General features: G+C 41.1%; 1 protein-coding gene across 2 annotated transcripts; it reads right to left on the bottom strand.

Annotated features, from left to right (window-relative positions):
* Window positions 1-574: 574 nt before the first annotated feature.
* Window positions 575-23,159, bottom strand: SLC26A8 (solute carrier family 26 member 8). 2 transcript variants are annotated; one of them, XM_084497928.1, is made up of 19 exons: window positions 20,511-23,159; window positions 17,829-17,968; window positions 17,348-17,464; window positions 16,205-16,380; window positions 15,547-15,711; window positions 14,717-14,866; window positions 13,533-13,615; window positions 13,023-13,170; window positions 12,158-12,271; window positions 11,318-11,395; window positions 10,040-10,135; window positions 9,001-9,107; window positions 7,717-7,786; window positions 6,792-6,884; window positions 6,580-6,714; window positions 4,906-5,265; window positions 3,508-3,562; window positions 3,198-3,376; window positions 575-2,042 (listed from the first exon to the last, which is right to left on the bottom strand). In XM_084497928.1, exons 1-19 carry the CDS (start codon window positions 20,678-20,680, stop codon window positions 1,845-1,847), a joined length of 2,634 nt encoding a protein of 877 aa, XP_084354054.1. In that variant the 5' UTR covers window positions 20,681-23,159; the 3' UTR covers window positions 575-1,844. The 2 variants fall into 2 exon arrangements, with proteins under 2 accessions (XP_084354054.1, XP_084354055.1); XM_084497929.1 differs by lacking the exon at window positions 6,792-6,884.
* Window positions 23,160-23,253: the final 94 nt, after the last annotated feature.

The raw sequence follows: 23,253 nt of genomic DNA, 5'->3' as shown, positions 1-23,253 counted from the left end.
AATTTGAGAGCTAACATACTGACGTCTGAGTTGTCCCCTGGTGCTCAGCTCTGCAGAGTCATGGGGGTAGGAAGGAAAGATTCCAAGCTCTGCTATGCAAGCCAAAGAAAAAAATCAAGTCTTGAGTTTGTAGTGCAGACTTTGCATGGTGCCAACAGCTAGGAATGCCACTTCATCTTAAATCAAGGCTGCCACAGGAGAGCCAAGAGAATCTGGAAGTGAGGGCTATGCTTTTCATGGGGTTTGTGTTACTCTGTTTTGAACAGAGCTGAGAGAAGCTTGGCGTGAAGCCACTGTCCAAAACAATGTAGGGAAGCATATGTGGTTTGAGAATTACTCAATACCATTTCAGCTTTCAGTTTTTCCTGTCTTTTAGTCCAAAAGGTATGAGGGTTCCAGCACTCAGTTTCCTTCCCAGTAAGCAACTCAGCACAGTAATGTTCACTAAAATCCTTCGCCATTGCACTTCACACATGCAGAGCTGCAGCTTCCCTTGAGAAACCCCTTGGAAGAGTATGAAGTTAAATGAAAAAAAAAAAAAAAAAGGAAAAAAGAGGAGAAGAACTCACTGCAGTACATTACAGGTAGTTTAATATTAACATTCCTATTAGCCATTGTATCATTGCTAAAATTTAGCAGCCAGGAGCAGAATTCAGAGGAACCACCATGCTATTACTCTACATCAAGAAACCAGGCAATGCCCAGCAGCGAAAGTTAGAGCTGTTCACATGTTTTGGAATTCAGCCCAGAGCATAGACCTGTATATAAAGGACCCATCATTTACACCCAAACTTTGCACTGAAATGGGGCTGAATAGGATATAGACACAGTGCTGGCCACTCGTCTACAATTAATTTCACTAAATAATTTCATTAATTCAATTAATTAATTTCACTCTTCGCAGTGGGCAGTCTGTGCCATGAAATGATCCTCCAGCTGAGGGTATGGCAAAAGCTCGTGGCATGTATTGCTGCTGTAGGTAAATGTTTCTGCTTCCAGTGTAATCCTAGATCATTCCTCTGTACTGATAACACTGTGTTAAACTCTACGGCTGATGTACAGAAAATAGAAGTAAGCTGCTTTTGTTTTCCCCAAGTGTTAACTGTATTTTAGTTTATAATTTTCCTGGCTCTTCAGAACAAAATGAAAACATTTCTCCATTCTTCACTATTTCAGCAAGAGAATGCAAAGAACATGAAAAAATAAATTACTGTTTACTGGGATTTAGTTCAGGTAGCTAGACAGATGGAGGGAAAATTACTCAAAGGACTGGCATCATGTTATGTTAGTGCAGACAATATCAACCTCAGCAATTTGTCTAACAGTAATGACAAAATGCTTTTCTTTGAAGCTTCACATCACTCTACACACTTCTACACACTTCTGAAGATAATGAAACTGCCTGCATGTAATCTGCCAAGATATGGCAGATGAGTTTTACTTACTAACAACCAATAAATATATAAAAAAGTACTAAGTTGGGGCATTTAAACTAATTTCTAAATAATTTCAGGAAAGAAGTGTATATCATTTGCTAGAATTCACTACAAAACTAGGAATTATCTTGTACATTGAAATTTCTCTGCTGTTGCTATTGCTTAATATTATATCTATTTGAAAATGCCTGAAAGCAATAATATAAATGCTGCTTTTTGTTTAGAACAACAGAAGTACTGTAGGCATTAGTCAGGCTGTCTATTTTAAGAACTCTGGAACAGAAAATAAAAGAAAAAAAAATAACATCAAATGCTGATAAGAACCACCAGAACTGTTGCTTGACAGTACCTTTCTCCCTTCTATTGACATCCCAGTTCCCCAACACTTGTAATTCAGGGATTGCTGGTCTACTTCCACCTCTTCTCCCAGCCTGGGTCCTCGAAATCTGGTTGAAAGGATGAAGAATCAAACCGCCGGAGAGGGCTTGGCCCTGCTTCATTCTGGGCTGAGCATGAGATATCTGATGGCACTTCACACAGAAATCTGGTGTCAGAATTCCTTGTAGAGGAAAACTCTCTGGTCTTCTCCAAGAGCGACTCTATTTCCTGAAATGTACACAAACATTGCTCTAGGCCAAGGGTGGCCAGTCAGTTGAGCCAGTCAAGCGCGGTTCCCATGCCAAGGCACTAGCATGTGAGCAGCAAGAGGGCCGTGGGAGCACAGGGCAGCTCAAAACCCCAGCTGCTGAAGGAATGAGCCAGCAGGGCTGCCAAGCTGCCAGCTCTAAGCTGCTGTGGGTCCCTTCTGCACATCTGGCCCAGCCTCGTCTCACAGTGGACTTTTGGGGAACCACTGTCACCTCCTACACAGAAGCTGCTCCCAACCTTTTCCCCAAGTCCCCTAAACAGTGGTGAATGTGTACTGACACCTTCATTCTATGGGAGAGAGTCAGGAATACCTCAATACCTTTGTGCTAGACAGTGCAATGCCAATGTAAGAGTGTTAAACAAGTTGTTCCATGGGCAGCAGAACACAAGAAACCCATTTTCTTATGGATTTGGCTAGTTGTTTTTTTTCTTTCATTCCCCCCTCCTTCAGCTATAGGACCCCAGCCTGGCGGTATGCACAGCACAGTTAGCCAAGGCTGGGTTCTTTTTCCGAGGTGGGGCAATTACTGGAATCTTCTGCTCAGAAGAAGGGCTCTTCCTGGAACTTACAACTGTCTACCCTGTTTGAACTTGGCTGACACAGCCTATGAGCTTAAAAACTATTGCACAGGACTGGCAGAAAGATCACGTGCACAAGCTTCATTTCTTTGGAAAATCAAGCCAGTGCTGTCCTTCACTTCTCCCAACAGCCCCAAGGGAGCTGGTGCAGTAACCTCTGGAAATAAAAAGCTTGGAGCTTTTGCTCTGCCCTGGCAGGGTCCTTGCTCTGTGGGAGAAATGGAAACTGTCTAAAATGCCACAAAGTCATTCCCTGCTGCAAAACTGGCCTGATTCCTTTCTAGTCTGCACACAAAGTTGTCTTTCCCCAGGCTGGAACACAGGACTCAGAGAAACAAATTGGATTATTGGTGGTTTGTTGGTGGTTTTTGTGTTTTTGTTTTTTGGTCTCCGTCCATTGCAAACCACAAAATAACTGAAAAATTCAAAAGAGCATCTGCTGTGCCCTACTTCCTCAGCAACATCACAAGCCTTTTAAGTTACTGACAGAGTAATTAACAACACGAAGACTTAAATGTAAGCAAAATATCCTACCTTCTCGTGTTTAGCTTGTAGTCTATCGGCAACCTCTTTCGAGCTAAGTTGTAGCCCATCTGGCTTTTTATGCTTCTCCAAAGCAGCCAGCACGGCATCGTGAAGAGTTAGAAAGAATATTCGTTTGGTGACACTTCTGATAAAGAAATCATTCTTCTCAAGCACTGCAATCACAGAGGCTATAAAAATGGGGGGGGGGGAATAAACAGCAGCAGAAGTCACAACAAGCAGTATAGCTAAAACATATAGCTGAAATTTAAAATGTATCCCTCATGATCAGTTAATATCCATAAAAAAATACTGTACTCACGGTGACAGCCAGCTATGAAGACTGTAATGCTAGCATCGCGAAACATGTGGATGATCTGTGGAAAGAATCCCATACCAGCATTAGAGTAATCTTGCTTTATGTAAGTGCACCAGAAGGTAAAACATAAATGAAGAAAGAACTCCTTTGTAATGGTTTGTCTCTGAAGGAAATCCTTCTTCCAGCATCTCAAATCCCAATTCTTAGCTCAGCACTAAACAGCCAGGGTGTTCAAGATCTAAATGAGTGTTGACTCCAAAACCAGGGCAGGTTGCTGACCCTCCTGCAGTGCACTATGCAGCACCCAGTGTTATTTCTTGACTTATACAAAAATGTCTTACAGGAACAGGCTAACTTGAAACATTTCTACATACACAGACTCCATGCCCACATGTAAGCAATGAGAATAGGAACCTGAGTTTTCAAGCATGACCTGTAATTCTGTTAGTCTCAATTTTTATGTCCAGCATTTTTAGATGTATTAACTTAATTTTAAAAGAACCAGATTTTAGAGGGGATTGTTTCTCACCATCTTCTCTATTCCTGGCCCTTTGTAATTAAAAGGCGTAAAAAAAGAGTTACTTTGAAGGGGAAAAAAAAAAAAAGAAGCCATAAACCTCAATATTTCAGAGAATCACAAGAGAATCACAGGATTTCACAGTATGAGGCTGGAAGGAATCTGGAAAGACCTTATCTCCCTCCCCAAAGGGGAAGTCATTTAATAGGTGGCAAATAAATCTTCAAGGATCTTAGGGAGATCAGCTCAATGCACAATTATTCCCAATAGGTGTTAGGAACAAATTAAACAGAACTCTTTGAAGTTGAGCTATAGACTTTGAGGGAGCTGAGTAAGAATCCATCTGGAACTGTCTTTCTGAGCAGCACAGCTACAATAAATTTATTTTTGCTAAATATATCTCTCCATTGGCTAGGGTCCCCACTTGAAGACTAAAATGTTCAAGTCTTACTTCAAAGAAAAGGCTAATTAGGCATTCAGCAATCAAATCACTCCAAGAAAAGATAGCTGATAGTTTTACATCTTACACTTCTAAAGAAGAGATTTTTTTTTTTTCTAAGTTGGAAGAAAAAAATTAACAGCCAAAATGGAAACAGCAAATTAGAGATTTTTATAAGTATGTTTTTGGTTTACATTATTTTAGAACTAATGACCATGGGTGGCAGGTTTTAACAAGCATCAATAATGGGACTTTTGCTTTTAAAAAAGTGGCTTTATGGGAAGTTATTATTTTCTGAAAATAAATAGATTAATTTTGCACCCTGAATGGTCAACTGGAAGATACACAGATTGTTACGTAGCAGGGTACTTGAGGTTAACCAAAAACGTATGATATCGGGTAAACTTTAGGTTTCACATTTTCATGCTAGATTTAGGTTGCTTACCTCTTTCAGTAAGTCTGAGCCTTGCAAATCCACATATTGCACCATGCTGAAGTCGAAAATAATGGTGTGAACTGGACACGACAAATCCACTGACTCTTCCTCCTGACCTAACTGTACTGAGGAATTATCTATTGCAGAGCCTGCCAAAGGGCTAGCTCCTTTCCCTTCATCCTCCTTCTTTTCAGTCTTATCTCCTGTGTTAGTGCCCGGGGATGGAAGCTGTGCATCAGCTGTTCCCACCAGGAGCGTTTTCGATTTGTGTCTATCTCCATTCTTGGACCAGCGTACCAAATTCACTGAAGATGACGAGGAAGCTCTGCCTGTGTGACTTTGCTTCACCAGTCTCGCTGTATATGGTATCTAGGATGGAAAGTGGAGAATACATCAGTGGTTGAAAGAACTAGGCCCAGGGGGGTGGATTTTTTTTTAATATTTTTTTTTTTTCTGCAAATAAACACTGTAAATCACATGATAGTTCTTCTCTCATGGTAAAAAGCACATCTGAAGTAACACTAAATATATCACAAAGCCACAAGTGTATGCAAAGTAGCAGGTGACTTAAGCAAACCTCAGATGTGGTTAGAAGAGTGCCTTCAGCCACCAAATAGCACTAGTGTACCTCACTCTTCCACATCTTGAAATGGCCTGAGATACTGCGATCTGACTTATTATTTCTACTTTCCATAAAAGAAAAAAAGCAGAAAAAAAAATAAAAAAACACTTTCTGTGGCTTCATACAACATCTCTTCCCACTCTAAGAAGACATTTTACTTTCCTTCCGCATATTTTTACAATGCATTGCCTTCCTAGGCAACAGTAAGCTGACCTTTACTGGCTGAGTTCTGCAGACCTCTTGTGCGTCTCCCTTCTTGTATGCCTGCTGGTCCCTAGGTGGACCAATGTAAAATTTTTTTCTTAATAGTTCCAAATGTGTGTGCGTGTTTGTTTTTTAAATTATTATTTTTATAGCACAAGACAGGAAAATTCACCCTCTGCATTTCAGCGCTTTAGAAGATGCTGTTAAATTATCCATTGCTTCCTAAGCACCTCGGTGCCACATATGTTTTCCAGACTGCTATCTTTCAACCCATTTCTCATACAAGGACTTAAAAATTACATGTAGCTGTTTGGAAAATATCTTCTTTTGCCTGAAGTTTCTTTCATAAACTAAGGCTTGGAAAATTCAGATAAAGAGGGATATGAGTGACTCTCCAGAAGACACGCAGCAGCCAATTACAGGAAAGATATGAGATAATTGTCTGATCAGGATAATCACAGCTGCCTTTGTGGCATTTTGTACTCGTTCTTGGCAATATTGGCAGTGGTACACATTCCACTTTCACTCATTTCTTTGGGGAAAAAGAAAAAAATGCTTACTGAAGCACTTTACAAAATTAATTCTCTTGGCTGAGGAGAAGAAGAGAGGATGTACTGAATTTTTCAACTGCTAGTTAATTCACCCAGTAAGCTGAGCTTCTATTGCTCTATCATGAAGTATACATGAAGAAATACAATTGTAATGTTTGCTTATTTTCAAACAGCAAATATATATATATGCTTTATATAAACTTTTACATCCTCCTAAATTCTGGCAAGCTAAGAGCATTGTCCTCAGTAACTGAAAAGCAGACACCTCGAACAGACAGATTAGATAAATGTACTTTTAAAGCTGACCCTAGGTGGTGGTAGAGGTTGATCACAGACACAAGAGCATTCAAAATCTTTGCTTTCCAGCGAACTGTCTGACCAAGAATCTGAAATTAAATCCCTCATTTCATTTTGATCTAGAGGCACTGCCTTCATGTCCATCTGAAAGAGAAAAATAGTCTTATTACAGAGATAATAGATCTTAGAAACTTCCACTAACTGAAAAAAATGGCATTTACCTTGCGTAACAAGTAATTTTTGAAGTTATTCATATTTGCAAAAGAAATGGAAGAACAGCACTGGAAGATTTTGACACCTTCAATCTCTGCTGCCTTTAAGACAAAAGTTGGATCTGTGAGAGTTGGACTTAGCAGGAGCCGTTTTTCCCCTCCTGACTATGCAATAGACTGCAAAGTGCTATCCTAAGGACACAGTTTCTGGTAATGTTAACTACACCTCCCACTGGTAGTGGCACTGGCAACATGGACCTAATCATCAAAAACAAACCCGTTCCTCTTGTTGTTAAAAAAACATACCTCCAGCAGCTCTATCACTGATGACAGTTGGCTGGTACAATATAAAACGAGCAAATTATTTTTAATATTGCTCACTGCAGAAAACACACACTATGTACTTGTCTTACTAACCTTGTTTTTCTATGATTTGATCTTTGCAAATCCATCAGCATAACATTGTGCATGTACCCAGCTGGCAATGCTCTCTACTGCTGTATTGCCCAACTCTGTAGGGTGCAAGTCTTAGCAATAGTGTGTTAAAAAAGCCTGTGCCCTAGCTGTTATCCCATCACCACAAGGATCGGTGAGTCAGTCTAGCACATGCACAGCTGTTATTGTGAAAACAAACATAGCGTGGACAAAACCAGACTGAGAAAAGCAGGTCAGCATAAAATACCAAACAGCTCCGGAAATGACCGCAGTGTGGCTTCCACCACGGGGACAACACAGATTGACACAGGGAGCTTCACGGGGCACAAGCAGGCTGAGCTAGGTACCTGAGTCACTTCGCTCTCCAGATATTTAAGCATTCTTTAGTTTCAAAGTTTGGAATCAAATGAACTGAGTCTGAATGGCCACCCCCAGGCATTTAAGGGAAAAAGATGCATTGCAGAGAGAAATGGAACATTTGTTTTTTGTTTCCTCTTACAGCTTTGTAGACGGATAAACTTCTATAAATATTCGTGTTTGGAATCTGTCCCAGCTCCACCATCTTCATTCTGAAACAAGATGTTTATTAGGTTTTCACATACAGCAGAGAAAAACTGCATGTTCCTAAAAGCTTGATCTCCATTTCTCTCCTCTTCACTGGATATACCAACCCTAACTTTAGAGGGTGTGAATACAGCAAATTATTCACTCCCAAATAGCATTTGCTGAATAGGGGAGCAGCACACGAGCACACCCTTAAGGTATGCTGGTGCCTTCAAGAATGTATTATGTCCCATTTCTAGGTCTGGAACAATCGGATTATTGTTATTACACCAGGGAAGTGTGTTTGCTCTCCATCTTCCCACAGCCTTCCTCAAAGATACAGCTACACGTACAGCTGGAAGCAGTTGCAAGCTGTGCTTAGGGCTGGCTACACATGGGCTAGGTTGGTCCAGAGGCCATGCAGCAGCTTTAGTGCAGCATCTTGCCTCTAAGGAGAATACCTTGGGTTGGGTATTGTGCTTTGCTCATGGTGCTGCATGGTTTTGGGGTGAGTTCTGGTCAGGTCTGTCTTCCCGCTCTCCAATGACCAGCCAGCCAGCCACTTGTTAATTCCACCCATAACTCTGAGCAGAGGAATACTGGGAGTTTCAGACAACTGAAATTCTTCCTGAAAGAATTCTTTCAGAGCCACTCTGGATTGGTTTGATACTTAGAGGAACTGAGGCATTTCCTAGCTTTTTGCACGTTATTCTAGAGGCTTCAGCCTACTCAGACAAGTACTTCCCTATCATGGTAAATATCATGAGTTGTTGCTTGGATTTATAAATGATTTTCCTGGCTGGAATAGCAGCTAACACACTGAGCAATGTGGGCCCAATGGAATCTCCCTCAGCTATGATAGATTAGGTTTATGGAGAAGATAGAGCAACTTGGTAAATGGCAATGAATACTAAGGAATACATTTGAAATGAAGACACAACATCTCACTTTATCCTTCTGGCAGCGTGTATACAGATGCGTGCATACAGACCACATCTCCTGGCTGATGCCTACACTACAGGGAGCAGTTTCCAGTTGCATGGCACACCTGCAGAAAGGACCAATCCAGAGCCCGTGGACTTGACAAGATTATTGCTCTGGGATAGTATTAGAGACTCCAGGATGACCTGACTGAAGTGTTTACAAACATGGAACTACTTTTCCATTGTCACATGCATAGCTATCTCCACAACATCAGCTCTCAGAAAAATTAGCATTTTGCTCTAGGAGTTACAAGTACCTGTGTGACCTAATGCTGATTATGAAGAATGCAAGTGCCAGGGCGATCACTAATCCCACATCAAGACCAAGACGAAGCACTGCAGCAAAAGTTCCAAGCCAAATAACCTTTGAACAAGAGACAGAGTGAACGTTAGCTGTGAAATCATATAAAAATGACCTCCAACTCAGGCCCAGCATTTGAAAATTGAAGGAAAAAAATAATCTTAGCAATACCTCTAGACTACCCCAGTCCTGGATGTCATCACAAAGATCACAAGAAAAAGGTGCAGGACTTCAAAATGCATAACTCAACTACAGTTATGGACAAGATGGACTGCCTGCTTTCCTTTGCCCTGCATTTGGGGATATGCAGTGGCTATACAGATGCCTCCACCACTCCAGTCTACCCTGAAGAACACGGCAAATATCCAGGTGTGGCTGAAAAAATGGTGCTGAGAACTTCCCTCCTGGTAAGCACTTTGTTCTTGAAAATACAAAACTGTATGGAGATTCCCAGATAAAGATTTGGTCTGATGATGCTGAAACCCTCAATCCAGACAGAAAGGATTGATTTCTACCATGGCAAATAACAGAAGCCCGTCTGGTAGATTTTTTTTGATCCTTTCTATCATCAAGTTCAGTGTTAGCTAAGCCTTCACAATCCTTAGAACCCACAAGCTACAAATCTTATGCACAGCTCAAATCTCCTGATTTTTTAACAGGGCTTCAATAATTAAGAGGAGTCACATCATACTGGGGGCGTTTCTCTTAATGAGAAATCCGGAACAAGAGTTAACATATTCCCAACTGACAGCTAAACAATTTCCTTCTCAGGGGATCTGGGAAACAACTACAATGACCAGTTCTCCCTGTATAGAATTGCAAATTGATCTGTAGAGATTTCAGCACAATTCTTTCAGTGGGTATTTCAAAGGATCCCTCTTCTAAGAGAATGGCCACTGCTTTGCCTTACCATCCCAAAACATGCATTTCTCCTTTTAAGGCACATTGCAATTCTTAGATGGTTTTGTTTGTTTGTTTGTTTGTTTGCTACTTACTAAATGATACTTATCCTGTCTCCACAGAGTGGGGATGTCCAGAAATTTTTGAAGAAAAGGTAGCATATTAAATACCACAATAGCAGCCAGTACACCCTGTACAAATAATAATGAAAATAAAATCCATCTGATATTTATTGCATCCACAACATGCTAAGGCACAGATATCCAAGACAAACTGCTCAGAATTTAAAACTTATTTCCATAATTTTTACAGATCTCCTCTGATCTGCAAAGCAACATGAAAGTAGCATGCAACTTCTTTGACTTCACAATTACTTTTGCCAACACAACTGGACTTCCTCTTGAAATGCTGTATGTAGTTTCCATTACAATATTCTTCAGTGAATCCCTATGCCTCCTACAGCACTAGGATAAATGCCAACACTATCTACAGAATTAAGAGCTGCTGTTTCGAAAAGTGGTTTCAATTAGCATGGGCAGTGCATTGCCAAATTTAGGAAGTTGTTTGACACCATTTATTGAAACAGCCCTTCCTAGAAATGAAAAGGAGATTGAAGGGAAGTAGATGTTTAAATTCTGTTTTGTCAGCTAGTTTTGGGAAGGGGATTAATTCTCCCATCTCACAAAGAGGCCAGGAAAAAAAATCAGGAAGTAATGCTCTATGTCAGTTGTTCTCTAAGACAACTTAAAGGAAAAAAAAAAAAAAAAAAAAAAAAAAAAAAAAAAGTCTAGATAAAAATTTTAAGAGAGAAGTAAAAAATTGAGTCCTCTGAACAATCTGCAGCAACAAATGTTTGCAGCAAAAAATGCACAAAAGGTAGTTTGGTAGTGCATATATTTTTAAAATAAACCTCAATGACCAAGCTAGAATCAGAGACACTAAACACAAATTCCCATTTCTGAAGATTTTATTTACCTCTTTACACTAAAGATTTTGAAGCAGAAATTACTTATACAGATGCAAGACAGGAGCTCATTAATGTGTTATACAGTTGTGCAAAAAAGCTTGGAAGATGGGAAACTATAAGTGAAATACATCTAAATTACACACCCTGGCAGTGAAATTTGAATGCTTTTAGCCAAGCAATTTTAGCTTGTTCTGAACAGTCAGAGATGGGAGAGAGATGCATTGTTTATTATCCAGTGTTTCAGCCTGCTGAAATTTAGGAGAGTTTAAAATCATTGTTTTGGTTTGGTCTGCCCATGAAAACAATTAACTCTAGAGAATGATATAACCCCGACTGTCTAGGAAATCTTCATATTATGCTTAGAAAGTAAGTATGCTGCTACCATAACTATTTCATGTTCACTTACATTAGGAATCATCTGGAAAAAGTATCCTAGTTTCAGTGCAATCACCAGCATTATAGTTGCTCCAATCATTGCTGCTAACTGAACAGAAATACTTTATTAGAGATGCCTTCCAGAAACATTTCCTTACTTGTCCCCTCTACACAAGTAGGTATGCTCCATGTAACAGCACCCACTAGGAAAAATAACCAGGGGACAATTAACAAAGTCCACAGGTGTGCTGTAATGGATTATACACATTGCAGAATACTCAAGTTTTCAGTAGATATAAATTTGGCCTAAACGGACTATTCTTATGCACAAGAATGCAGGATTTTGATTTGATAACTTCATTTGAGAAATAAGATACTTCTCATGCAAGTCAGCCTTAGGAACAAGCTTTTTATTAAACAAAATTACTTCTGTGATGCAGTGAGTCATGTACAAATATTCAATTAAGAGGTATGATAAAAAATATTATTAGAAATTATAATTATATATTAAGCCCTCCTTAAAAATATTAAGATCACAAAGTACTCGAAAGTTAGGAAGAAGTGGCAGAATTAAGGGTGCTTAAACAATTTTCCATTTGTCTTTTTGGACATATTAACTAAAATACAATTTCAAACTGTATGAAGACATCTTATTCTCCCTACAGAATTCTGGCTTCCTTCAGTAGACATCACATGCTGTAAATACCACATAATTACAGTACATAACATATACAGAGAGGGCATGTGAGTTCATGTTGCACGGGTATATAACTTTACATCTCACCAATTGTCTGGGCGAAATGTCAGCCTACAATCAATATACAGTGATTTTAGATGAGTGTAGAAGCTTTACAAATCCAGCCCAGCTCACCTGTGTTCTTCCACCTGTCTTCTCTTGAATGACAGTTCCAGAAATAGCACAGCTGATAGCAAAGCTTTTGAAAAATGAGCTGCAAATATTGCATAGCCCCACAGCTATTAGTTCCTGTAAAACAGAAATATAAGGAAGCAGAGAAAACCCCAAAATGAATAACTTACCTAAATAGAAGTGGCTTAACAAGAAGTATATTTCCTTCTGCTCACACTAGCTGGTTGCTCAGCCCAGAAAACCTTCTGGAAAACAAGGTCTCCCATGATTAAATGAGTTCTCTTAAAAGGTACAAAGTTTTCATAGCAGAGGATCTCATGGACCCGACTCTAGTTGTTATTTATAAAGAAATCCACTTAGAACCCCACAGTTTCCAGGCTAACGCATGGCAAATTTCAGTACATCTGAACAAAATCTCTCGGACTCTCGGAGCAAAAGACTCTTGGAGCAATCACTCTGGGCAGAGAACCCATACGCTGGGACAGCAGGCACCTACAGAGAGCCATAGCAGCTCTGGCCGTTTCCAATTTCAGTTAATCACGTTGTGTGCTTTTATAAATCTCATGGATTCACAACAGCAATGGTCCTCCGGGTTCAGTAGCAGCAGTGTGTGTCTGCTGGCAGGCAGGTCATCCAAACCACTGAGGCTATGCCAAGGCCTCTTGCTAAAAGATGGCCAATACTGTGGCTTTCATATATGTGCAGCAGCCACCCCTCTATAGGGAAGGGCAACAAGTTGCTACAAAACCATCAGGTGGCATATTCACTCCATCCTTGCACTTCTACCACTGTCAGGTAACTAGGGGCTTTACTAGCCTGAATTCAGCTTGCTCCTTAGCCTAGGAAGTATGTGCAGCTTTGTCCTCACCTGACTGCTGGAAATACTGTAGTTGTGAAGCGAAGCATACCTCTCTCCAATAAAGACAAGAAGGAAGCAGCTTACAATAGCAAGGGAGAAAGCAGGCATAATGATCTTGCTCAGGTTTGGTAAATCTGGCATTGTAGGAGGCAGAAGCCTACAGGATCAGAGAACAGGTAAGTTTAAACCTGGTCTGGGCTGTGTGCACAAGCCATACGCAGGACCAACACCAGAGGCATCATTTAGCACCTTCCAGGAGATGCTCTGAATATGTAAGACTCTTTGCTTCCACCTCACAAAAAATACAAATTTCTTCTTTTGTGTCTAACAAAACCTGAATAAAGACTGTAGTTTGAATTCTGCATATGTTCTGAAACGATGATGCAATTAAATCTCTTGAAGAATTATTCCTAAAACTGTGCTGCCCAGTAAGAATCAGCCCATCAGATTTCAAGAACAGAATGAAACATCCTTTCGTATCTCAAAAGTATAACCCCGTGAACAGGACAGATAACTAACCTCTGAGGAATCTTACTGACCACAGCACTACTAGATTCAGCGTAAACATGAATGTGATTGGAAATAATGGTGCCTGTGATGATCTGGGAAAGAAAACAAGAAATAGTATCAGGGATTATACAGCATTTGCTCCTGGTGCTGTACACCATAGATCTAAAGACAGTTAATCTTGAGGAGTGTTTAAAGGACTTAAACACAGATTTTTTCAGTGTGTAAACATAACAGCATCCTGAAGTAATGTTAATGTATTTTTTATAATAAAGTGTGTTATATTAATACTCCCTAGCCATGTGCTAATGCCTACAGTGTAGTAATGTCTGACATATCCCACATAAAACATGGACTTTTTTTCTTAGTCCAAATCATTCTTTTACTCCTATTAACCTTTCTGAACATTAAGAAATACCTTTTTTTTTTTTTTTTCTGATAAAGAACTTGCTGTCTGTAATGTTATGCTCTGCCACAGGAGGTGTCCAACAGGCCCCTGTTGGGCAAGTGGGAAATGGCTTCAACTCCAGTGTCAGCAAGGTGGGACTCTTGGTAGCTGCTTTTTCTATGGAATAAGCTATCTTTTAGATTTCTAGATTATCCTTAAAAGTCAGAATTTTCATTTCAATAGAAAGTTTGGATTAAAAAAGCTCATCTGTTTTCCAGGAAAGAGAAAAGTGGAGAAAACAGCAGCAACAAATATTGCAGAATTTACAACAAGAACTGCTTTTGAATGTCACAAAATTGAATATCCCTTTCCAACAATTCCAGACCAAAAAAGAAGCATAGTTAGATCAAGACTCTGAAGCTTCGAGTTCATGGTTCTAGTCTCTAATAAAGATAAGAATTAACATTCAGAGTCCTGAACTGGGTTTCCATGGTGGTTTCATCCTATACACTGCTTTTTATTCATGTAGCAATTCACTGTGACTTGTTCTCATGGCCTTTTGTGAGCAGGGATTATATTCACAGTAGCTTATTTTCACAGGAAATAAATAAAAAGTAAGTAAAATAAAAAGTAAATAAAGCTTATTTTCACAGTAGCAGGGAAGAACGAAGAAGTTCATTGCTGAAATCCACCCCACAAATCAATGACAAAGGCTGTTTGTGGTATTCAGCCCCACACCACCATCTCAGACAGGTCATTCCTGAACTGTTCATTCAGTTATCACGATGGCATTATGGAGAACACTTACCAAGAGAAGTTCTATAGGAAATGCAATTGGATTATGTTTATAAGTTATGCTGATGCATTTACTGATCCATAGCACGGGCAAGCTAAGCAAAAACAGCAATGTGCTGGTTGCATTAGCCTTTGGGAGAGCCCGGAAGTAATGAAATATATCCTGAAAAGGAATCATCATACAGAGGATCAGGGGCAGACACTCCAACTATTTTTATATTCTAGAAGATTGACACACATTGCCTGGACAACTGAACCCATCCTTTTGGCTACAAAACTTATCTCCAGTGAGAGGAGAGAGATGCTAAGAGCAAAACATTATTTAAAATGAATTATTGGTATCTGCCAATAAAAAAAAAAAAAGCTGCCACAAGTAACTCAGATCTAGTTTTATCCTTCCTCTCTCTTCTACACCACCTTTCTCTGACATTAGTAAAATAAATTAGGAAGACTTAGCATTAACTTGTCTTTGAGTCTGCTGCTTTCTTGTAAGACATGACAAAGACACTGTGTGTCCACAGGTTGCCCACAATGGTCAACTGAGGAAAAAAAGTACCTTTTCCTCTATGACATGCTCTGCTATGAATATAGACATGCTAAAAATTATAAAGTTACATAAATAATTAAAGATACACACAGATTTTTAATCTTGCATGTCGCACAATAATCTCCATACACTGTTCAAGACAACAGGAAGGAAAGTAAACCACAGCTGAGACTTGCACAGATATCCCTTAGCAACTGACTTATTCTGAAATTGCCTTCAATTTCTGCAACCGTTCTTTTTTTTTTCGTTCCCTACAAGAAACATGCATTTCTTCGACTAATAATGAATTCACTTACGCAGAAAATGTCTCGAGGGCCCTTATGGAAGTCAAGCATGACACCAAAGATAAAGATGAACTGGGATACAATGACGTGCAGTGCTGCTGCAGTGAGGTAAGCATCAACGAGAGTCTTTGGCAAATATTTTGTTACAAATCCCAGGCAGAAGCAGCCTAGCAGCAACTGTATGGAACAAACGAGAAGTGAGATGCAATATAATTAGCTATGTCTAACCCGCCCTTCTTGTTTCTGTATTTGAAGAGCATGACTCTTCACTGCCATGCATGATGGATAGTTATTTAAACGTGCTATATTCATTATGCACAATTAAGACACTGCCCAAACAAAACAGGAGTACTTTATATCAAGTGTGGGCAGTTATGTAGGACTACCTAAGGGTCTACATACTGGAGAACTGGTCAACACAAAGGATAATAACTTACTTCACACATGGATGTATTTATCATCGACACATAAATCTGAACCTATCACATCTTCAGACATCCCGAGAGGAAGAGGCAGACCTTCACGTCCCAGTTTGTACAACATACGCACTCAAATGTGCTGAGCTTAGTATTTGTGGTAAGAACATGCAAGCAGTTCCACTTCTCACATTTGTACAGAGAACACACATAAGGATACATCATTAAGGATATAAAATAGATTCATCTTCTACCTGAATGATGCCAGTCAAAAACGTTACTGATGCAGTAAGTGTCAAGGCCTCCATATGATCTTCCGTAAGTGTAGGGCCTGAGAAATTGTCCACTGAACCATTAAAGGACAGAGTTTGGTTGAAATTAAAAGACTTCAGAATGTTTTTCACCACCAGATTTAGGATGCTGAATGAGCCTGGGACCAACAGAACACAGAGAAGAAAATGGAACTGCATGAGATGTTGCAGAAGGATTCATCTTAAAAGCACACAGACATCTCTTCACCCCCCCTATCAGTCTGTACAGTGTGAGACTGTCTATTTTCACTCATATATGTAATCTTATTCATATATATTTTAATGTTTCTGAATAAGTACCTAAAGTTTCCAAAGTCCCATCCGAAAATTTCAGACTCCTATGATTTTACAAACAGGCTTTGTTTGATCAGATGCACAACAAAAAGATTTGAATGTAGAGCACAAAAACGGATGCATTGCAATGAACTGCCATGGAATCACAGAATTACAGAATGGTTTGGGTTGGAAGGGACTTTAAAGATCATCTCATTCCAACCCCCTGCCACTGGCAGGGACACACTTCCAAGTCCAAAAAATACAGTCAGTCTGAGAAAGAACTGCCAAAGAGGCCAGAACTCCATGTGTCTACTTTTTATCATAAACACATAAACAGAATTTTAATAATCTGGTTTCTGAACAAATTAAAAATGTAAAACCATCAACAGCTCGGTCATAGCAAGAATCTACAAGACCCCTGGAGAAGACCAGGAGCTAAATCATGAATCAGTCACATCCTGAGGGTAAATGGGAAGCAGCTTGCACTGGCCCTTTACTTTATGTAGGAGACGCCTCCATTGACATTCCAGCTGTCTCCTTTGCTGTGATGTCTGTGACACAGGAGCTGTGTCCTCAGGGGGACAGGGCGCCTCACGGCTGGGACTGGACTGACTTCCTGAAATTCTCACCACAGATCAGCTGCAGAGGGGTGGAACAATGAATTGAGAATCTCTGGCTCTGGATTCTCACCTAAATAACATCTGCATTTTAGATGAAATAGATTAGAACATCCTGGCGGCTTTTTGAAGCAGCATTGAGCACAATCTCTACGTCCTGTAGAAACATTTTGCAGTACAAAATAAACCTCACCTACTGAGATATGATGCGAGGTCCCAAATATAACATATAGCATTGAGCAGCAGAACGTGGAAAGGAAGCAATTGACCATTGGCAGAGGTAACCTGGTCAGCCAAATTCCTAACAGCCCTAGAAAGCAAAAATGTAAGTATCTAAGAGACCTGATTTTGCAAGGTGGATTTTAAAGACTGTGTTATGTTGTTTACAATACAGGAAAATGCTGTTATTAGTCTATATTTTGATTTAGTTTGAGGAAGACTTTATGAAAAGAGGCAGTGTCCTTTCCTTGAAATTACACTGTGTAATAGATTATAGAACATACGCTTTCTTGCAAATGTGCAAATAAATAGGCTAATTATTTAGGGAACTGGTAAATTAAAGTTCCCACATAATCCGATGACATCTGGAAGAACAGAATTGACGTACAGGCGGTAGATTATGAAAAGGCTGACGTAGGAAAGGAAGCAGAAGTGTTTTTTTTCTCTCTGCCTACCTTGAGGAATCTGAAATATCCCAATATTTAGGCCTGCATGCAGGTCCCTCAAGATCCATTCTCTGAACTGATACGAAAAAAGCCAATTCAGGACAGGGAACATCTTGCGAATTAACTTTCTGAACCTTTCCCAGGAGAATCTGAAAAGAATCAAATAAGCTGAGCGATATGCAATGCCTTTTACAACCTCCACGCTCTGCAGCCTTTTTGCATGACCTCACACTGTGCAGGCACAGAAGCCACGCTGCTACCGTCAGCTCTCCGCAGGCACCCTACGCTGCGAACCCACACCAGCATTCGCCTTCCCCAGCTCCAGCTGGCGCATAGCGTGAGTCCCACATAGGCACCCCTGTGCCTTTGCATTCCATTCAGATGAATCGCAAATAGTCCGTGTGCCATTCGTATGACACCCTGCCAGCGCCACAGCACCGAACGCATCAATTACTTGACCTCATTAACACCGCGGAAAAATAGGAGATGGTAATTTGATCGCTCCTATTATGATCAAAAAAAAAAAAAACAAAAAACAAAACACCACAAACATACAAATGCTGCATCTGGAGGGAAGAAAAAAAAAAAAAAAAAAAAAAAAAAAAAAGCCTATCCCACATCCAGAAAAAAAAACTGTAAAAAGTTTCCTGTATTACATTACTTAGCACGGGGATACGAGCAGGACTTGACCTGGATGACTTATTTTGCCTACACATCTTTGAATCAAAATTTCCAGTAGGTAAACTCTGACTAACCCCCGAGTCCTGTGCTCCTCCTTCCCCTTTTTAATCCCCTGGCCATATTGGTGATTTTCTACTTACAAACCAAATATAAGCGATGCACAAGGCTTCTGCAACCTTGAGCAGTGGCTGGGGAGACTGAGCCCCAGAGAATATTACAGAGCTGAGTCCCTTCCCATCGTGTTATTGTCCAAGGTGCCCATATGCTGGGCTGCCCAGTGAATACAAAATAGAGAACAGAGAAAACACAAGAGATAGGGAAGTGGAAAAGAAACAGGGAAAACAGCATGAGGAAGCAAGAAAGACATGATTCTGAAATGAGGAGTTGGGGGAGGGAATAAAGACATTTTCTTATTACGCAGCAAGTGCAGTGATAAAGTTTCCAATAATAACAGCCGTGACTTTAAAGTATAATTCTTCTTTCAACATCTCGGCAAGACTTACTTTATTGCAGCAGGCATTTCTGGGTGGGCAGACTTAACTCTAGATCACGTCATAATTATACACAATTCAAGCCTTTCCAGCAAGTAATTTTGTTTTTCTGACTGCAGATCTTTATCCAATCTCCTTCTTTATTTTTTTTTATTTTTTTTATTTTTTAATATATGGAAAGACTGTGCCGGGATGGATGGCAATTGCACAGTCTAAATGATCTCACTATTACAGAAATTAATCAATGGCACTTTTTCAAGGTGAAATGGCAAACTAGAAAGCTCAGAAGTGAGTCAAACTATGGTTCCATTTGCCTTCACTTACCACCAGGAAATTACAATGGTTTAAGTAAAACAGGATCCACAGTTTTAGGCTGCAGTCGCCCACATTGCTGAGCTGATGTAAGAGCTGGCTATACAAAAAGAGGGAAGTCTGGCTCCCCTACTCTCCTTTTCCCTGTGTGTCCTGTCCCACCTGGCAGCAGCAAGCTGCTAGATTAGCTCACCACACCTTGTGGAACCTCACCCATAGCTAGACTTGAGTCTCAGGTCCTGTCACGGTCCCAAAATAACAGTCTGAGTTTCAGTATACATTCAGTTTACATGCTGAAACAAAGCTCAGATAAATGATGAATCAGAGATTTTATATTTACTTTCTTATAAGGACTTTGTAGAGTAGACACAGTCATAACCATTGACGGTCCTCTCCATATCCAAAGAGAGATTCAGTCAGAAAACCAAGAGCATTCACAGTCAAACAAAACTAAAAGGGACGCTGATGAAAGGGCTTCCTATTTTTGATTTTATTTGCCTTGCTGGAAGAACACCAGAAATTCTCCTAAGTTGCCAACAAAGCCTGCCTTCTAGTGAGCCTACAGGGCTCCTCTGGCAGAAGAAATGCTTCTATCCCTGGTATAATGACCAAAAGAGAATTTTGGCAGATGGGAAAATCAGGCTGTGGAAGCATTAGTGCTGTATAGGCAGTACATTTGCCTCATTCTCCTTGAATAATGTAGGACCATAGTTCCAAAATAATGCAAAAGCAGTTTGGTCAATCTCAGGCATACCATTATGCAACTTTCCATGTCCCCAGCTAAGAAGGAACAGAAAATGGTTCTTGAAATTTAAGAAATAGGAGCAAAGAAATTGCACAAATCAAAAAATGAAAAAAAAAAGAAAAAAAAAAAAAAAAGAAATTGAAAGCTTGTGTCTGACAGGTGGACTGAGGGGACTACAACTATCAACAGTTTCCCTTTACAACACACATATCCTTCACGTTATCATAGTCCTGAAGTGAACAAACACTTCTGCAGATTGCAAATCAGCAGCTTTGGTAGTGGGGTGCTAAGCTGTTTGCATGCTTTGGGTATGAGTTCTGTAACTGGGTGATCTGCTTCAGTTATCAATCAGTTCGGCATTTTAATCAGAAGCTGTGGGAAAGTCAGCACCTCTTTTACATTTGGGATTGAAGAGTCTCCTCCATTTCTTTACCCCTGTCCAATTCGTGGCATAGAGCTCACCTGCAATGTAGCCGTCTGTTCTGTTGAGGGGTTTGTAGTTCTCCATGCAAGGTGGAAGGCAGGTTTCTTTCCAAGAATGCTTCAAACTGCTTCTCTGTCTTAATTTTTCTGGGGGCCCTGTAAACTGCTGATTGCCTGCAAGTGCGGACAGTGTCGTTGTCTAACTCCATGTTTTTTTTTTCTGATCACAATGAAAAACCGAGGAACAGCAAATACTGGAGACCACAATGAAAGCTCTCGTTCTTTGCAGTGAGACTGGAATAAAGAAACAAGGTGATTGACTGAAATATCTATTAAAACCAAAACCAACAAAAAGCATAATATGTCGTCAATCCACCCCAACATAATTCCCATGAAGATAACAGCAGGGATAAGCAAGGCTCTGGAGGCTGACACCCATGACAGACATGCTGCTTTTAGGATCAAGCAAATCAATTGCCAGTTGTAGGAACACCAGGGCCTTCTGGAATTTGCCATATTCCTGCTCTGTAGGGAGGACCAGCCTGGATCCCCTCCATTATGTGATCCCAAAAGCAGGCCCGTGTTAAGGGAACTGAATGCAATCTCTCTCCATAAACCTACCACAGCTAAGGAAACCATCTGAATTTTCCTTTTTTTCCATGCTGGAAGAAAAAGGCTTAGTTTGAATCGTACAGAGAGCTGCTAAATCTGAGGCCGCACAAATGCCGCAACTTGCTGTGTAAAATGGGTATCTGATACCATTCAGGTTTTTAAATGCCCAAAACATCTGACTCATGTTCCTGAGTTTTTTAATATCTGGAAGGAGATCTGAATTCAATCACTATAACTCAGAGTAGGCAAGATGTGAGTTCCCAAAGCGCATACTGAGTAAGCAAAGGTCCAGTGCAAGAGCAGAGCTAAGATATTCTAAAGTCCTCATACCGACAGCTGAGGCAGAATAAAAATTCAAATCCAGAGCTACCAAGTGAAAGTACAGAGCCTACATACGAGAAAGGTGGTGACATGCAGGAACGTATTTTGTGGCTATGGGCAGAAGAAAGAAGGAAAAGAGGATGCACTGAGCAAGCAGAAAGTCTTGTCAGAATGCAGACTCACTTTAAAGTACCCAAACTTAAAAAAAAAAAAAAAAATATCATTGGGATTTAAGCTTTCTCATCATATTTCATTTCCTGAACTGCCAGGATCAGTTTGTACAGGTTTAGTGCTTTGCATCATTGAGATATGTGACTTCTGATACAGCTCCAGGCACCCTGACACAGTATTTACTGTCTTGTAAGACATATCCACCAACACGTCCGCACACCCGTCATCCTAAACCACAGAAACAGCTGGCTGTAGGCAAGTCTCAAACCATCTCCAGGGCACAATTTCTTCCTCTTTTTAAAGCAGAGATAAATCAAGGTCTTCCACAGATGAGTTTAGATCTTCCAAACCAGTACAAGCTCTTGAAACCTTAGCTGTTTATGACATCTTTGAGCACCATCACCTTTTCAAGGTAAGTTAACACAACAAACAAAACTAACAAGAAGCTAGAGATCACAAATTAAAGGTGTTAAACCCCTCAGCATGTTAGGAAGTAGTTACTTTTTAGATGCAAGCAATGGTAAATGTTAACTGTAGCTCTTTCCTATTATTTAGACCTCTGTGAGGACTCCCAGCAGCAGAGGACAGTGTCCCACTCTGGTGGGCTGTGTAGAGAATCCTATTTTTGACACAGAAGCCAGTATTTTAAAAGCAGGCTTCCATATTCCATTCCCAATGTGTCTGTCTTGTCCTGCTAATAAGACTCAAGCCTGCAACTGAGCAGCAAGCGGCCCTAATCCCTAAACCCCATGCTATTTATTTGCTGGGACGTCCTGTACTTACTACCTAGCGAAGACACTTTGGGCTCCACTTCAAACCCTGCTTAACCTGCAGCACTTGAGGGTTTCACTTGGTTTAAGTACATACTTGAAGCACATACGTATCTTTGGTACTGCCAGGCCTCTTACAGCGCTGGGAAATAGCTTGTTCTCCAAGCAGACACAGAAAGATAGGGAAATATATGGGGAAATCTGGGTGGATCAGCTTAGCTCTCTTCATCCCTGCTGGCGTGAAGCCCTCCTGAGGGAACAAAGTGTCCTCAGGAAGTTCACCAACGCTAATTAATTAATTAGAACCAACACACACAGCTCCAGAAGCACACGAGGTACACCTTGCAGGCCAACTCAGGCCTGCACAACTGCTGCTTTTGCTCATTTTTTTCACACATTTTCCTTTATTTTCCCTCCAAGCGCCCCCTCGGGCTCCGTGACCCCACACATGCGAGCGCCCCACTCGAGGCACCGCCTCGCTCCCCCCCCCCTCACTCCGCCATGTCGCGGCGGCTTCCTCCCCTCACAGCCCTTCTGGGGCCGCCGTCGCGATCGGGGCCGCTCTCGCGATAGCTCCGCGTCGGCTCCATATTGGGGCATCTCCGCCCGGAGCCGGGGCCGGGGTCGGGACAGCGGGGGCCGGGAGGCGGCGGGGGTCGGGGCCGTGCCCAGCCCGGGCTGCGCCGCTCGGGGGCCGGCTCCCGTCCCCTGGCGGCTCCCCGGGGTTCTCGCACCCCGTCAGGGCTCGGCGGAGGAGGGGAGAAGGGAACGGGGGAAGGCGGTGACAGGGCTGCGAGGTGGGAGGAGAGGGGAGGAGGAGGAGAAGGAGAAGGGGAAGGCGAGGGGAGGAGAAGAAGCCGCTGAAGGGAAGGGGGGGAGCGGGCGGGGCGGCGGCCAACGGTCGGCGG

This window comes from Aythya ferina (assembly GCF_964211825.1).
Source record: "Aythya ferina genome assembly, chromosome: 25".
Classification (NCBI taxonomy): domain Eukaryota; kingdom Metazoa; phylum Chordata; class Aves; order Anseriformes; family Anatidae; genus Aythya; species Aythya ferina.
The sequence above is the reverse complement of the archived record's forward strand: the minus strand, read 5'-3'. Positions and strand labels throughout refer to the sequence as shown.

Coding starts and splice junctions, on each gene's coding strand:
- SLC26A8 (XM_084497928.1), bottom strand. CDS start 20,680: ATGGAGTTAGACAACGACACTGTCCGCACTTGCAGGCAATCAGCAGTT. Junction 7,787..9,000: donor ATCAGCATTAGGTCACACAG/GTACTTGTAACT, acceptor ATCTTGTTTCAG/AATGAAGATGGTGGAGCTGG. Junction 5,266..6,579: donor AACCTCTACCACCACCTAGG/GTCAGCTTTAAA, acceptor TTTCCATCCTAG/ATACCATATACAGCGAGACT.